The 17957-nt window shown below is 31.9% G+C and overlaps 1 protein-coding gene across 1 annotated transcript in view; it reads right to left on the bottom strand.

Moving 5' to 3' along the window:
* Positions 1-616: 616 nt before the first annotated feature.
* The window catches only part of LOC111053563 (RING finger protein 44), a 66506-nt gene continuing 49165 nt past the window's right edge, over positions 617-17957 (bottom strand). Inside the window, exons 12-14 of the mRNA XM_039426965.1 lie at positions 17620-17790; positions 10945-11080; positions 617-9416 (exon numbers count right to left, since the gene is read on the bottom strand). Of these exons, the coding sequence (XP_039282899.1) occupies positions 9354-9416; positions 10945-11080; positions 17620-17790 (370 nt within the window). The 3' untranslated portion in view covers positions 617-9353. The remainder of the gene's footprint in view (positions 9417-10944; positions 11081-17619; positions 17791-17957) is intronic.

Genomic DNA, 17957 nt, shown 5'->3' with positions numbered 1-17957 from the left:
ACCTCCCACATAATTGAACATAATCTTTTAGGTTATTTAGACAAATCAGAATGAAAAATGAAAATACTTGGACAATTTCCTGATATTCAGATTACCTCAGATTTGCTAGAGCTATGACCTTCCACTTCTTTCGGAAGTGCTTAATAAACAATTATTCTCATAGGCCTATATTGTTTAATTTTCTGTGTGGCGAAAAATAGCGTTCGCACCATGGGCAAAAATGTTTTTCCGGCTCTCAATCTTTTCTGAAAACCGATTTCGAGCAGGAAAAGTCTCATTTTCGGCCCTAGGTGCGAAAAATACTATATCAGGTGTACCTGGAAATCTATCTCAGACATTACGATATACCTAGTATCATGTTGTAGAGCACGATATTACGCCCAGAGGGATTTCGAATCATATAAATTTAAATTTTGGAAATCGGAAGATATAGTTGATTAAAAACTGAATTTCCTCCAAATTTCTAACACCTACATAAAGAGAAATGCAAAACCGTCGACTTGAATCTTAGAACTTACTTTGTTTGGTCAATCAATCAAGACTTATTATAAATTATTGATCAAGACTTATGGCGACAAGGGAAAAGGCAAAGAATAATGCTAACAAAAACATCATGTAAATTTCAAAATTTATTTGTATAGTCTGCCATATACAATAAAAGATTACATTCTGTGCAGAAATCCATTTATTCACATTGGGCATGGGAAATTTGAGAAAAGCAAACAATGGAAAAAATTACACAGTTTTAAAGCATATCGTGAATAGCAAACAAAACAATTTTATGCTAGCTTTTTTATAATTTTGTCAATTCCTGGTTACATAATAGATATTTACAAATACTTATCAAGTTCAGACTCAATTCCAGCAACAACAAATTCATAAAATGATCAATATCAATCCTTTTGGAATATGAAAACAATAACCTAGTTTTTTCAAAGCAATAGAACAAAGGTACAGGTACTTAAATAAGATATAGCAGCTCTTATTATTCTCTAATTTTGTATACGAATAGAGCTAACTAATAAGGAAGACAATTACTATGGAAAGAAAGAAGATAAATACCACAGTACCGTACAAACACCACACAAACCAATAAAAATTTTTTCTGTTCATCAGTAATGTGAAATGATCATGTAAAATTTAAAACTACTGACTTGGTAAGACCAAAGAGCTTCAATTGATATTGAAAACAGTTTGACAAAGAACTGTTGATAATAATAAATAATATGGAATAAGTTTATTAAATAAAACATGAGTTTAAAACAATTAAAGCAACAAAATCAAGTTAAAAGGTGAAGAATCTTTACAAAATAGATGCAATGTAATTCTCATCTAGACTGTAGCGGAAATTCACTCTCAAAAAAAGAAAACCCCTCAAGAGAAAAAGTCAAGATGGTAAATAGATAGAGTAGGAAATAATGTTTTTGCTTCAACTATGCTATATTTTTACACGAATGTAAATACACTGATATTGATGAAATTATTTAAATATGGGACTGTGGAAAGTTTCATTTCTGGCCTACATCCAAATTGATTTTTTCAAGTCAATACAGAATATAAAGCATGACGAGTGGAAAACCAGAGTTCAGCATTATTGTAATATTACCGATAATATGCTATTATACGGTTTGTTTTGTAACCTATCACAAGTTCTACCCGAATTAGGCTATAATTACTTTTTTGGTAGGTTTGTAATGATGAGAAACATTATATGTTATTCACGAAATAGAAATCTCTTGTTCCATAATAATCAAGAATTGGATAATTAAACGAAAGATCTATAGATTTAATAAACGCAGGCCAAGACAGATAGTTTGATAATTAATAGTACTGTAGTTGAAAATTTCCAGATTATGAAAAACTTTCAAGTTAATGACTATAATTTTTGAGCAAGATATATTTAGTCCATAAAGCTTACGAATAATTAAAATCGACAAGTATAAATCTATAACATTACATTAGCAAAACAATAAAAAAATCACAAGTTAGAGTTAGAGGGTCCTACTTTTCCAACATTCATTTTTCAAGAGTATAGCCTACTACCGACAAATTATCATACTACACTAAAATCCATAATTAAAAAAGAAACTACCTACTTCAACAATAATTACAAATAAAAAATTGAATATCCTAGAATGAGTAAAAACAATATTATTTCTTAGCAGCTTTGCATCAAGATTAAGGTGCTAAAATCACAATCACAGAAATTCAAGGTCATCAATGTTTGAAAGCCACAACAAAAAAACAATTGATTAAACATCTAAAATACTCTATTTAAAAGCTTGTGAATCATTTGAAACAACGTGAAAGCACTTATCGTTTTGTGTTTGAACAACCAACGGGGCAAAACATTACTGTAGTATTAAAAACACTTGAAATGGTCCACCAAATATCATATATTTTTTCTATGCAAGAGATGTAACTTACAGTATTGGAGTATGTTTTGATAGTTTCATTATTCAATACTAATGTAATATAACGGTTTGATTACACTTTAGCACACATCTAAAATCTATGTAAATATATTTATATTACCTGAATGGTTAGCTATTCTAAATAAATAGCCTATACAATTGATTTTATTTGGACGATTACAAAACACGAAAATAATTCAATCATCGGTACTACTGCATATAATTGATCCTTACTTTTACACCAAGGCTAATATATTATTATTATATAATTAGTAGAAAAGAGACGAAGTAATATTATTGCTTAAGGAGACATTAATTTTGTAATATTTACTGTATCAACGACTTCTATTAAAATCTAATAAAATAATTATATAATACTATACCGAACAATAGTAACTTGGTGACATAAAAAAGATACGAGGATACCGTATATATATCATTTCCAAGCACTTGTATTTTCAATTGTTCAAAAGCATCAGGTGAGGCATGGGTTTGTACTATTTCTCAGTTACATATTATTTAGTAGCTATTTACAATGGAAACTTGCATTGATTTATTTATTATTTCACACAGATCGCCAAAACTCATCAATTAAAAATACATGTGAGGTATTTATTATTTAATATTAATGAAATATGTTGACTAGATGTAAGTGAATGTGGATACGAAAATTCTAATGGTTAGATTAGGCACTGGTCATATTGACAACGGAATTATCATTGAAGTATTTCATAGAATAATGGGGTGATACAGTTTTTGATATAACTATGAGCTTTTTCTATGTACTAAAGAAGTGAAAAGATGTGGTAGATATTCATATTGAATTGAAAAACTCAAAGTTATCACATCTACTTTTTCAATAAAATAACGAGAAACTTTATTCCGTTGTACTCTTATTATCAATCTAGCGAACCGATGGTTCATTAATTGAGATAGGTAGTAAGAAACTAATTCGGTTGTTACATAAACTGCTTTATACTAGAGATTGATATAAATGCGACAACAAAAAATGTGTTCCTTGTTATCCTAATAAATAAGTAAGTGGTTACAACTTCAGTATTTTCCAGTATTATCCAATCAAATGTATGTGATAAATTGACACAATATATTAAATTTGTCATAATTTGATATTTCCCGGTACTCCTTGATTTTAAAGTAATTTATGAGGTTTATTTTTTATAGAATGATCATCTTAAGTCTTCAGTTCAAATTTCTCACTTCTCGATACTAAATAAGCTTCAGAAAAACAGTAAATTTTGAAAAGTTTCACGAAATTGGGAAAAGTTGAAACCACTCAATATATTCGATTATTCATCTTTCAACCAAATAACTAGTTACATGGCAACTTTTAAAACTTAATGTTCCACATACGGACCTGGATCTACAAACAAGAATTGCATGTCTAATCATGATAGACAAGGAGCCTCTTCACCTACTGTCAAAACTGAAATTTAGAGGATTCTGATTATTAGGTACATTAGACTACCAGTTGCAAATGAGTTTTATCTATTATTTGTAAACAGATTCTTTGAGCTATTTAAGCAAAATATTATCAAGGATTGTGCATAAGCATTTTCTATGCATCTTATTTCTAAAGATTTAGGAAAATATAGACTTTATTTAGGTACTGCATATTGGACAATGAAGGAGTTCACAATGAAAATTGATAATTTCATCATTTAAATCTATGCAAATTTCATCAGCAAAATTACAGTAGGCTACATTTTAATAATTATGAAAAATATTGAACATCGAGGGTTCAATTTTTCTTTTAAATATTGTATACAAGCTAATCAAAATCGCTCCCAACCTTACAAGTTAGATTATAAATGGAATTTGTTTTAAAAATGTCACTATTCAAACTCTAAATCTATAGCTACAAACAACTGAGAATGAGTGGTGTATTTTCATAGGGAACGTATTGAATGTCTAATTATTGCTTCAAATTTACTGATTAAATAATAGGCCTTATTGATGTTTCTGGAATAGGCAGTTCTTCGCCAAGGAATATGTAATGAGAAACAAGGTTTTAATTATTATTCAATAATAAATTTTAACAACCCAACAGTGAAGCCTCGTTGAGGGTTCATTACATCATAATAAAGGTTCAGTATTTGAAAAATGGAAAAGAGATCAAATCCTGATTGTTTTCAAGATACAAACACACAGTATTTGTGCGAATACAGAAGGTATTACAATTCAATTGTTTATATATGTATGTAGAGTAAAGCTAACCATTTGGAATTATCGATTGAAACTATTAGAACTGTTCGTTGAAAATCCAATATAACAATCTTTATCACATGAGCTCAAAGTATGTTGCACTTTTTTCAAAGCATGAGAAAAACTGATTGAGGTAGAATTACTAACATTTCCTGTGAATGAAATTAACAACAACTTCTAACTAACTTACATGTATAAAACTCCTACAACGAACTACAGAAATTATTCTTAAATTATATATACTTGGAGTTATATGAGTATAAAATAATGAACTATAATATGGTATCTAACTATACATAAATTTTATACACTGTATTAAAAAACGTTTTTAGATACAAGCCATTATGAATGATTTGAGAATATGCTGAGCCTTTTGAATACACAATATTGAGGAATATATAAATTCATTGATAGAGTAAATACCATATTATGTAAAACATTACAGGATGTATGGTACAAGAAGTGCGTATTCAATTCACGGTTTATGCACCGTATAATATGCTAACAAGTGGTAAAAGTGCTACCTTATCTCATATGGATGGGATTATTCAATATTCTAACGTGAGTTTTATTACATTTCTTTCAAACTTTGAAGACAAAATATTAGCATAAATTCGGTGGATGTAACCTAATATTATTTAAATTTGAAAAAATAATTGAATATTCTTTTAATAACTTATAATGAACTGTAATGCAAAACTGCTCAGCATACTTCAAGGAATTGTATCTTTATCAATTATTATTAGAAAACAATATTGGGAGGGGAATTCAAGCACAACTAAAGCCAATATATCATCATTATGGCATGATCCAAATGATTAAACAATGAATTGAACATTAAATTAACCACATATTTGTCAAAACAAATTATAAAACAATTTGACAACATTTTCCAACTATTGCAGATAACCCACAACAAAATTCATTCTTCCAAACAAAACAAACAGTTACAAACATATGAAATGAAACAATATACTAATCATTCAATTAAGAATATTTACAACGTTTTTCTGAGTTCAAAATAAGAATGAAAATAATTTTGAAGCTGGAAATAGAAATAAATTGTGAGGAAATAATGATGTTGGTGACAGGATGAAAGAATTGATGAATAAATTAAAGTTATTAATTATATTTTGGAAAGAGCACCTGTATACCAAATTGCCTCAGAATTTTAAAATTGTATTTCAATAAGAATTGAGTTTTTTTAATAAAAGTTCTGCTTTAATGGCACTTCATAATATCATTCAAGCTATTGGTAACTTCACAGGATTTCAAAGAAGAGATAGTTAGAAAATGCTCTTCTAATAAGAATTCAATTGAGATCGATAAATGAATTGTATTCATTATGGATTTTTGAAGCTATGCTCTATCAATTGATTGGAGATTCTACAAATGGCCATTCAAGTTGAACTTGTCAAGATGAAAATTGAGCCGGGTAAAATCTTCAAATTAACTAGCAATAGAAAGCTATAAATGTGATGTAGACCTATATGGGATGATTTGAAATATACAGATATAATAATAATAACTTAAAATGTGATGTACATGGGATCTTTGCTCAGACCTAAGAACTATTATGTTGTGCAAAGAATCAATTAAGAATTCATAAAACTTATATTAAAACGAGTATCATGAAAGAAACAACCCTATTCATCAATGAACGTTAACAAGTAATTAATTAAACGACCGTTTTAATCTAAATAGGACAATTTATTGAGGCGAAGAGAATGGAATGCTTGAAGAAAGGAATTCACATTGCATTGATATTATGCAAGCGATAGTAGTAATTTTGTTCTATTTTATTAGATACAAAACTGGTACAATCTGTGACCTGTCCTTCATGCAAATATATATTGATGAAGAATCATTACTTCAATACGGTTTTCCATAGGAAAATTTAAGAGACAATAATTTTCAAGTAATATTTTACAGAAATACATTCAAGATTCACCCGAATAAACAACTAGAATTTGGGGTGTTATCTATTATTCCATTGAAAAGAACATAGGTATAATATTCTAAAACGTTTTATAGCAGATTTAAAGATGCAGAGATGGGGTTTGCAATATTCTATGCACTTTAGTATCATATACAAGGTTAATTGATCAATTAACCTTGTATCACGCATTTATACAAAACAATAGTGAATATGTATTATTCTAAGCTAATTCAAAGTGATTCGCCAAAATGTTAGATGTGTATATAACATATTCAACCTTTATAAACTGTTAGAAACCGTATTGAATTTTTACAACTTCTGGTTTAATATTGAGGTAAGCAGTCTTATAAAGAGAACTTTTGTAAAGAATTGTTTCAAAGCGACACTTATTGATATAGCTTTCTCAAATAGAATACACGAGTTTTGTTAACTTTGAATGGAGCTGAGCAAGTCTAGAGCAGCTGTAGATCTCTACGAGAGCGCTCTAAAGCATTAAGGGCCGGTTTCCGAGCTCGGGATTTAGCTTAGTTCTAGACTTTAACTGGCTTTAAACTCTGGAGCGTTAAAGTAGTTGAGGACTTGAATAGACTCTGGAGTTTAGAGATCATGTTAGACCCTGGAGTTTATAACTTCGCTTTCTGAGTGAAGGGCTTATAAGTAGGCCTACAGGACTTGAATTGGATTCTCGCCTCTTTCCGAGTCAAGGATTCATCAAAAATCGTTAAGTCCAGAAAACAGCGTGATTTTAAACCCTCGACTGGGGTAGGGTTTAAGTTCTAGACTTAACTGAGCAAACACAATTCAGTTATTGTTTTGAAGTAGATAAAAAGTCAAATAGATGTCATGGAATACCTAAATTATTTGGATCAGTCCATCTAAATTCATAATTTATAGTTTGCAAGTTCATTTTGGAATATAGTTGTATCAGAATTATGCGTAAAAACTAACCTCATTTTACGACTGTGATAACCTAAAAATGTTCAAGCAAAATAATACAAGGATTGCCTTGGAATTTATATTCCAATCTGAGTTATTAATCAATGTCAAATCCAACATATTAATAATAATATCAATAATAAATTATTACTCCAGTTTTTTTCAAAACAAATACGTTTTCAAACTCAATAGCCTAATGAAAGTTTTATTCCAAAATCACTACTGGTTAGGATCAATGATCAATAATAGCATAACGTAAAATGAAATGTATATTCATTCACCTTTTAAAGGTTTTGCTTTGAATAGGCCTACAAAGAAATCGAAACATTTTTATAATATAGTTTGGAGAGCATGCTCATTTGAATTGTCCCGCTGTAATCAGCTGTTTCCGTTTTGCTATAATGCCAACAATACAACAGCAAAATATTGTGAATTTCCCTCACGTTTACTGCGTTAAGTCCTGGACTCAAAATAAGTCGAGAACTTGATAGACTCCGGAGTTTAGAAGATAAAATCGTGACTCAGAAAGTCAATTTAGACCCGAGAGCTTATTTTAGTCCTGGACTCTGCAAGTCCAGAACTTATAGATCCCGAGCTCGGAAACCGGCCCTAAGTGTCTCAAATTGAACAATCTCTAAAGTATTGGAGGAAATTATAAAATTTCAGGCCGAGATGAGAGATTCAGGACTGTTAAGACTATTTAATTTTGCTGCACAACTAGAAAACAGAAGAGAATAGTTTGTTGAAGAGAATAATTATTGAGAATATTGCATGTTGCATTGGGAAAGCATACACAATAACATTGGTTATCAAATATTATTAGAGTAATTTATCGAGATAATATTGCTACAGCTAATAAAACCCACCCACATAAGTATTATCAGAGAGAATGTCAAAAATACTATACTTTTGCATACTTAGTGTGAGATTAAGTGTAAAGGCACAATTAATTAATTCCCAGAAGAAATATAAATCAATATAACTCTTACAATAATTGTAATAAAATTATTTCATAAAGAAAATTATTAATTATCAAATTGCAAATGGAAATGCAATTTGTGAATGTTTGAAATGCAATATTTAATCTTCCCAATTCCAGAATTTACCCATTGAGATAGAGAAAATAAAACTAGACTTTAATCTTAATTTTACCAAATATATTTGCACTCCAAGATTTATTTCTACTCAATTTATATACTTACATGATGTTACATTTTCTTGTAACGATTAAAAAAAAGTTAAAAAATTCGACCATCAGGATATAATAAAGCACTGTAAATAAAAATAATGAATATAAAATAAAAAAGATCCCAAGCTCTCATGTGTTTACCAGTAAACGCTCTACGATAATACTGGAGTTAAATTAATGTAATTTTCACCATCAGAAAAATCAACTGTAAGTGATTTATCATAATCAAACGTTCACAAAGTGGATTTCCTCCCAATTTTCACAATAAAACAATAGAAGAATTCAACAGGATTTATACAAATACTTCAATACATTTCAACTTATTTGGACAAATAATCATTTCAAAATGTTGATAGATCGTTATTTTGACAATAACCCTTCCTACTCAAGAACCGTATAGCGAGAAATCATTAGATTTCAAAGATGAGGTGTATCTCTTTTGAAATATAAATATTATAAGAATTGAAGACTTAGTTGCAGAATAACGATCTAAATAATATGAAAATTATCTTCAAGTAGATAAGTCCTCAATACCGTTTTACGCTATGTAAGCAATACATTACAATGTTTCCAAGACGTTAGATTTGTTTTTCGAGTATGTTAATGCTCTACAGAAGACAGTAATGTGCAGCTGAACAAAAATTATATTGATTCAATCAGACGATGTAAAGTACCCAGACGCATCTCCTCTGCAAATAGGACATGTACGATTCGACTGAAAAAAAATGATAAATCAATATCATAAAACTTCATGGAACCATCTAACCTCATCATAAAAAAACATTTGAAAAGTTAGAGGTATGTACTATCAACAATGTTGACAATGGATCACGAGCGATTTCAACACTTTATATGTACTTCAATCAGAGTACAAGTCAAAGGCCCATAACTACATTAGAGAGGCGGCAGTGGTGTCCATGTGCATCATAGTAGTGTTGAATCATAATCAAATTGAATGAAGATTGTAGGTATATCAACCAAATATTTCAATAATGAATAATTATAAAACTACATTGCAAATAAGATTTCAGTTTCACAAAATATGAAACAATACTTTTTGGATTGTGAAATGGGTTACACTTCACTCCTGATGAGGCGATTCGACGACCAGTAACTAGTTTCTATAGTCTGAATAAAATAAGTAAGTCTGATAAATAATAATATAAATAAGTCTGAATAAATACTTGGCCCTCCATTCGAAGAAATTACAGAGTTGCCAAATTGTGTAAAATTGCTGCTTTCTCAAATTTATAATCAAACGTCAGAATTTAATGTAGAACATAATACCCAATATCCCACTAGTGCTAGAAAAGTTTCAGGGTTGAATAATTAAAAGGAAATTCAATTTTTTGATGAAATTGGAAACATCGCGAAAATTAGTTTTTCTTTTGAATACACTTCTCCCAGATTCATGGGGCTTCGTAATGCGTCAGAATTTCATATCAAAATAACGGGGAGAATGTATCCTTTGTATTGGTGATTTAATTAATGATTATGTTTGTAAATGTCGATGAATTTCGAGCAGAAAACATTAAATTTTCGACTTTTTTGTTTCAAAAGATAAGTGGGTGGTGGAAGTGAGAAAGTTTCTCAGAAATAATTGAAATTTAGAATTAATATATGATATATTATCGGATGGGCACGGTAAACTGTCGGTCCCGGCTGAAGTATGACAGTCGTAAGGCCCATTGACGGCTTAAAATATATATTCAGGCGGCGGGACCTTCCCGCAAGGGACTCCCCACCAACAAAAGCCATACGAATTTACTTTACTGATATATTAATAGAAATTATTTTCCCAATGGTCAAAAGTAGTCAACCAATTATCAATCCAATTGTCAATGGATTTGGCAACCCTGTAATCTCTTCGGATGGAGGGCCAAGTCTCAACTTATTTTATACAAACTATAGAGGTTGGATTGAGTGGCGAAGATTCATGCAAATAAATAGTGCTTGCATTCAAAACTCTTTCTCAATAATTGTCAAATATACCATTTCATAATACAACAAAAAGTTTTTTTCCTGTTATACACAAGTATCCGCAATAGTGTTTTTTCATGTAGTGCATTAATATGGAATAGCTTCATATGAAAATAGCAAAATAATCAATTTCAAAGGGGAAAGTTATTCTATTCATACCGAGATCATTATGCTTGAGCAATGCAGAGTATTCTGTGCATTACAATTGAATTTGAAGATATAAAAATAGCAAAAGTAAACAATAGAATGAATTGAACTAATACCTTGAGCCACTTGTCTACGCATTTGGCATGGAATTCGTGAGAGCAGGGCAGTCCGCGCAGCAACTGCCTTGATTCGAAATCGCACATGCACACCACACACGACGTCTGATCTCCCTGGTGAGTTTCCGCGTTGAATCTAACATAATTAATAGACAATTCATTAGTTGAAAATGAAATATTATATGATACTAGGACTGTTCTAAGATAGCGGAGAAAATAGAAACTAACCTATACTTCGGAGCATGAGGATTATCAATGATTGAATTAAAAAATACTTGTGAGAAGAATGGTTTTGAAAAATTGATAATCAGAGTCGCACATTAACAACATTCTTAGTCTTCATTTTATACTTATAATCGCAATTTCCCAACTTTTATGTATTGTCCTCTCATTAAAAAGTGTTGCAATCAATCAATCAATCAATCAATAGTTTATTTGTCCTTCATACAATGCATACATGTTTTTATATATGTTATTTTTTAATTTTTAATAGTAATTTTTCAATTGTCGGAACACATTGCTGATAATTATTATTATTTATATCTTTATTCATTTATCTTTTATTTATTTCTTTTTGTATGAGTCTCATTGACGTTGAACCCCTTTAGTAAGCGTATTACTTCTTGTCAATGAATTTAAACATATTGAAATGCTTTCATCTTTTCAATTCCATCTCCTGTTCTTTCTTCACTCATATACGTTTCCTTACATATCCCTTCATCTGTTTTCATCTGAGTGCTTGTGGTGCTTCTTCGGAACCTATTTCTATTATTTATTCTAAGTTCATTTGGATCTATAAATGATGGAAGAATGTAAATATTTAATTGACATTACCGAGATAGACTCGTGTTTTGTGACTGATGCCGATAACCTAACGATAATTCACCAAAATATTCGCAGTCTTAATAAGAATGTTGATGCATTTATTGCTTACATTAATTGTTGGAAATTGGAACCTGACATAATAGTATTGACTAAGACGTGGTTTCAGCCACTTGATGACACGTCTCCGTTTAATATTGATGGCTACATTGGCTATTTTGCGGGAAGTAATGTAACACGAGTCTCTGGAATTGCAGTTTTCGTATCAACCAATGAGGGGATTAATTGTTCAAGATTAGAAATGGAAATTCAGGGTGCTGATTTTGTTGAAATTCGAAATATCTAACTATTGTTTCAATATTTAAGGTTTATATAGATGGCAAGCTTTTTGTATTGATACCTTCTTAAATGACCTTGCTGGTGGCTTCTTGGGGAATGACAAAGGCAGCAATAACTCTATAATTTCAGGTGATATTAATGTAAATATTAATGACATGAACAATGATAAGGCATTCGAATATTTTGAAATGATGAGCCTAATGGATTCGAATCTCTTGTCAACATTGACACTCGAGTGACTAATGTAAGTTCTACCTGTATAGATCATATTTTCTTCAAATCAAAATTCAACACTAATCAAATACATAGCGCGGTAATTGAATCACATATCACTGAACACAGAGCTGTATCAACTTCATTGTCCCTTATTAAAAACACAAATGATAATGATGTGGTTCCACAAATTAGGAAAAAAGTAGATTATAAGAAACTAAATAGTTCACTATTAAAACATGACTGGAGGCGTGTTCTCGCCTATGATAATGTTGATGTAAAATTTTCTGCTTTCATGAATGTGCTTAATTCTTACATAGACGATGCTACTACTCAATTTTCACAAATTGCAATCGAAAAAGCATTATAAATTTCTAAAGCCATGGATGATGAATAGTTTGTGCTCGGAAATAAAGAATCGAGACAAACTCTATAAAAAACTTTCTAAAAACCCTCATAATGTGCAACTTAAAAATGATTTTATTACTTCTAATATAATAAATTAGCACTAAATGCATCTAAAACTAAATATATATATTTCTCCTTATCAGCTCCTTTCAGTTTTCCAGTTTCTCTAAAATATCATAAAGTTGGTTGTAATAATGTGTCATGTAGCTGTGATGAGATAAATCAATCTGATACAATAAAATACTTAGGTTTGATTCTTGATTATAAATTAACTTGGGACTCCCACATAAAGAAAATAAAGATGTCTTTAATGTTCTTGATAAGACAATTTTATCACTTGAAGCAGTTTTTCCCTAAACATTCTCTACGGATTATGTACTATGCATTTTTTCATTCTAAGCTTGTATACGGAATTTCCTGTTGTGCATCCACTTTTGTTTCTCATTATAAAAGGCTTGTAGTGCTACAGAAGTCTGTAATAAGAATTATACAGAGAGTTAATAGGAGGTCACATACATTTCCAATTTTCAAAGCACTGAATATTCTACCACTGAGACACATTTATGTGCTGAAGGTTCTGTCTTTATTTTATCAATTAAGTGGTAACAGATCTGTTTCAGTATATAACATTGATGTTGAAATTTCTGTTGTAACACGGCAGACTACTCAAATGATTGTTAGGCTTCCAAAATCGAACTGTACCACGTTCCGGAGGTGTTTTCTTATCCTTGCTCCGAAATTTTATAACAGGGTGTCCACTGAATCAGACTCAGAAAATTCCCGTACAATTCCCGTACATTTCCCGTATATTTTACGTTTTTCCCGGTTTTCCTCGCTGGTTAAAACATATGATTAATATGTAAAAATATAGGTTGGGGGGGGGGGGCGGGTCTCTGGGGTTACTCTGAAGGAAGGTCGATTTGTAAAAATATAATATTCTTAAAAAGCAATATTTAAAAAGTTCACAAGTATGTTTTTCATCAAAATTTAGCCCCATTATACGATTATACTGTACACTGTATTTAGAATAATATAAAAAAGGCGATTTAGAAGAAAAACGAAACTCCCTAACTTACCCTTCACCCTTTAAAACATTACAGTCACTACCGGTATATACATTGGTGTTTGCAATGTATATTGTAGTTCTGATTATTCAATATATTGTTTAGATACATTAGAGAAGTCTAGAACCAATTTCGCATACGAAATATCCAATATCTTCCGATTGCCACAATTTAAATGTATTATTCAAAATCCCTCTGTGCGTAATTTTAATCTCTTCAACCTGAGACCAGAAAGCGAAAAAATTACGCCCAGAGAGATTTTGAATAATACATTTGAATTGTGGCAATCAGAAGATATTGTTGATTGAAATCTAAAATTGATAATTTTGTTGAAATTTTACTCGTTTTTGTAACTTAGAACACATTAGGTATAGAGAGTTCCGGATGATTTCATTTTATTCAGAATTTTATAATGTGAAAAAAGGCGAGAGCAAATTCAACTTTTCAATGACTGGTTGAAAATAAGCTGAAAACTATAGTCTGTGTAAAATAAGTTGATACTTGGCCCTCCATCTTAAGAAATTTACAGGGTTGCCAAATCGTGTAAAATTGCAACTTTCTTAAATTTCCAATTCAACGTCATAAAATGATGTAGAATATCATCCCCGATATCCTAGTAGTGCTAGAAAAGATCCAGGGTTGAAGGATTAAAAGGAAATTAAGCTTTCATGATAAAATTGGAAGCATCACGAAAATTTGTTTTTCTTTTGAATATCACTTTTCTCAGAATCATGGGGCTTAGTAAGGCGTAATAATTTTATATCAAATTAACGGGGAGAATGTGTCCTTTCTATTGGTGCTTAGATAATTTTTATCCGACCTTTCCTTGCTTTTACTTTCCTTGCCCTACTACCATAGGTAAGGAAAGTATTGCTTTCCAAAAAAAATTAAGGTACCCCAATTTCAAGTTTTCTATACGTTTCAAGGTCCCCTGAGTCCAAAAACATGATTTTTGGGTGTTGGTCTGTGTATGTGTGTGTGTGTGTGTGTGTGTGGTGTGTGTGTGTGTGGTGTGTGTGTGTGTGTGTGTGTGTGTGTGTGTGTGTGTATGTCTGTGAACACGGTAACTCCATTCCTAATTAACAGATTGACTTGACATTTTAAACGTAAGGTCCTTATACCATGAGGATCCGACAATAAGAAGTTCAATAAAATTCAATTCAAGATGGCGGAAAAAATGGCGGATAATTACTAAAAAACCATGTTTTTCACGATTTTCTCAAAAACGGCTCTAATGATTTTCTTCAAATTTATACCATGGATAGCTAGTCATAAGCCCTATCAACTGACATAAGTCTCATTTCTGGGGAAATTGCAGGAGCTCCGTATTATTCTTGAGAAAAATGGGGGATAATTACAAAAAAAAAAACATATTTTTCACGGTTTTCTCGAAAACGGCTTTGACGATTTTCTTCAAATTTATACCATGGATAGCTATTTATAAGCCCTATCAATTGACATGAGTCTCATTTCTGGGAAAATTGCAGGAGCTCCGTAATATTCTTGAGAAAAATGGGGGGATAATTACAGAAAAACCATGTTTTTCACGGTTTTATCGAAAACGGCTATAACGATTTTCTTCAAATTCATACCATTGATAGCTATTTATGAGCCCTATCAACAGACATGAGTCTCATTTCTGGGAAAATTGCAGGAGCTCCGTAATATTTTTGAGAAAAATGTTGGATAATCACTAAAAAACCATGTTATTCACGGTTTTCTCGTAAACGGCTCTAACGATTTTCTTCAAATTCATACCATGGATAGCTATTCATAAGCCCTATCAACTGACATTAGTCTCATTTCTGGGAAAATTGCAGAAGCTCCGTAATATTCTTGAGAAAAATGGCGGATAATTACTGAAAAACCATGTGTTTCACGATTTTCTCAAAATAACTTGACCGATTTTTTTTTCAAATTCATACCCTATATAGTTATTTATCAGCTCTATCAACTAGCATGAGTCTCCTTTCTGTGAAACTAATTGGGGGTCCACCCCATCCTTGAGAAATGGACTTAGTTACCTCCTTCTCGTGCATGAGGTAGGTAGGTAGCGCAGCTCATAAAAAGAACACATAGTCGAGATATTTCATCTGTAGAACTGCTGTTTTGACGACTTTAAGAAAATGACGACTAAAAACATCATCGAATTTCACAATTTACACAAAGGAAAAAGTACTCTGAAAACAATTATATATACACATATACAGAAGTCTGATCGTAGTTTCAAATATAAGCAAGGAAAGTTGTGTGAGTGTACCACACCAGATTTTTAATTAATGATTATGTTCGTCAATGTCGAGACATTTCGAGTAGAAAACATGAAATTTTTGACATACTAGAAACTTTTCTGTTTCAAAAGATAAGTAGGTGGTGGAAGCGAGAAAGTTTCTAAAAATAATTGAAATTATTTTTTCAATTGTCAAAAGTAATCGGAAGATCGTATTTTGGTCTCCAAGGAATTTTAAATTCAGGAGAGCGGCTGCATGGTATGCATTGTGTACCAAATATTGTATGCTAAAAGCTGGCAATTTACGAGATATTTGACTGAATTATTTCAAACGTAAGCAGCTGATTGCCTCTAGAAAGGCTGTAATGAAACCCTGCTTGGATTATTCGAGGCGAGGTTGTCATTTTCACTATTCATAATCAGGTGGCTTGCAGTTGCTGAATTTTACTTTCCTTGCCCTAATATTTAACATCTCCTCCCTCAGCGGAAGGACCTACAAAAAGAAGTGGAGCTCACCTAGGTCACGAGTTTGTGGGTGGAGAGGCCAAAACTCACCACTGCTCAAAGAAGGGCGGCCATTCAGGCAAAACTTCTTTGGAGAGGTGAGGCTTTTGACCCTGCAAAGTTTCGGAGGGGTAAGAAGAAAAACCCCCAGAGACCAGAGATGGGTGAAACTCCAGGCACAAATGTGGGTCAAGAGGCTGAGTCAAGGGTAGCCAGGCGCCCTAGCGGCAACTTGGCGACCCCTTCCTCAGCGGAAGGACCTTCAAAGAAGGACAGGATTGGAACTCACATAGGTCACGAGGACCAATCAGTCTGAAGAGACTGCCAAGTATATACCACTGGTTTGCTGGATTGCGACTAGCAAAAAGGTGATGAATGGGATGTTAGCATAGGGAAAAACTTCGGGTTCCTGTAAAGGACACAAACATGCATTAGTTTGCCTAACTAACATACTACTTGGGGAACACAATAAGCTTCTGTTGACGTGTAAGGTTCATTGAACCTTTGGATCCTTGAATCCGTCCCTACAATAATGATAATAATAATATTAAACAGAGCATTTTAGGTTATTTTAAACATATGTGATTTGATTTACTACCAATAATTTCAACATCGATAATACCGACACCAGATGCGGTACTACACCTCAAATGGATATAAAGGAATTTACACATGCCGAACCGAACCTCGAACAGCGTAGCGAATCGTACAATCCGCCGTGCATCGAGCCGTGCACCGAACATTAGCCATATGTTTCATAATGTTAACATTCAGCTGTTAACAACCGCCGCGCCGTTCATCGTCCCACTAGCCGCTCTTTTAACCATTCTCCACGCCTTTCTTCGAACGCTGAACTACCGGTCTTTCTAACTTTCAATAAATCTGTCGTTTTTGACAATTTCTTAGTCTTCTTATTTAATAAGAATAATTACCACAATATCAACTTCTCAACTACCTACACAAAAAGTAAAATAGTATTATTGTTATTAAATACGGAAAGTCCCTGAAAAGGTTAAAAACCTGAGCGCAGTGGCCGAGTCTTACTAAAATAAAATTATTTGTAAAATAACTCACTTAAATAAAAAAATCACTCACTTGAAAGATGGAAGCTGTTCAATTTCAAGTCGGTTCAAGCCTCGAGGCTTGGCCTCGCCTAGTCGCTCAGCTAGGTTCAGCAGGGCCTCGTAGTTTTCCGTCTCTGTCGAATCCGGGCTGCTCAGTTCAGCTTGGCTGTAGGGCGAGAGCGGAGGATTCGAGAACATTGCTCTGCAAATTCAAAATTAATGCATTTACATTAATCATCTAATATCTCAATTATAATCTTTATTATCTCACATAACCTTTTATTTGGACAATTTATTTTATGAAATTGGGATGAAAACAAGTTTTGGACTGTAGTCTGTTTATTTGTCCTTAAGTTGATTGTAAATGAT

Source organism: Nilaparvata lugens, chromosome 4 (genome assembly GCF_014356525.2).
Source record: "Nilaparvata lugens isolate BPH chromosome 4, ASM1435652v1, whole genome shotgun sequence".
NCBI lineage: Eukaryota > Metazoa > Arthropoda > Insecta > Hemiptera > Delphacidae > Nilaparvata > Nilaparvata lugens.
This window is presented reverse-complemented; position numbering and strand designations above follow the sequence as displayed.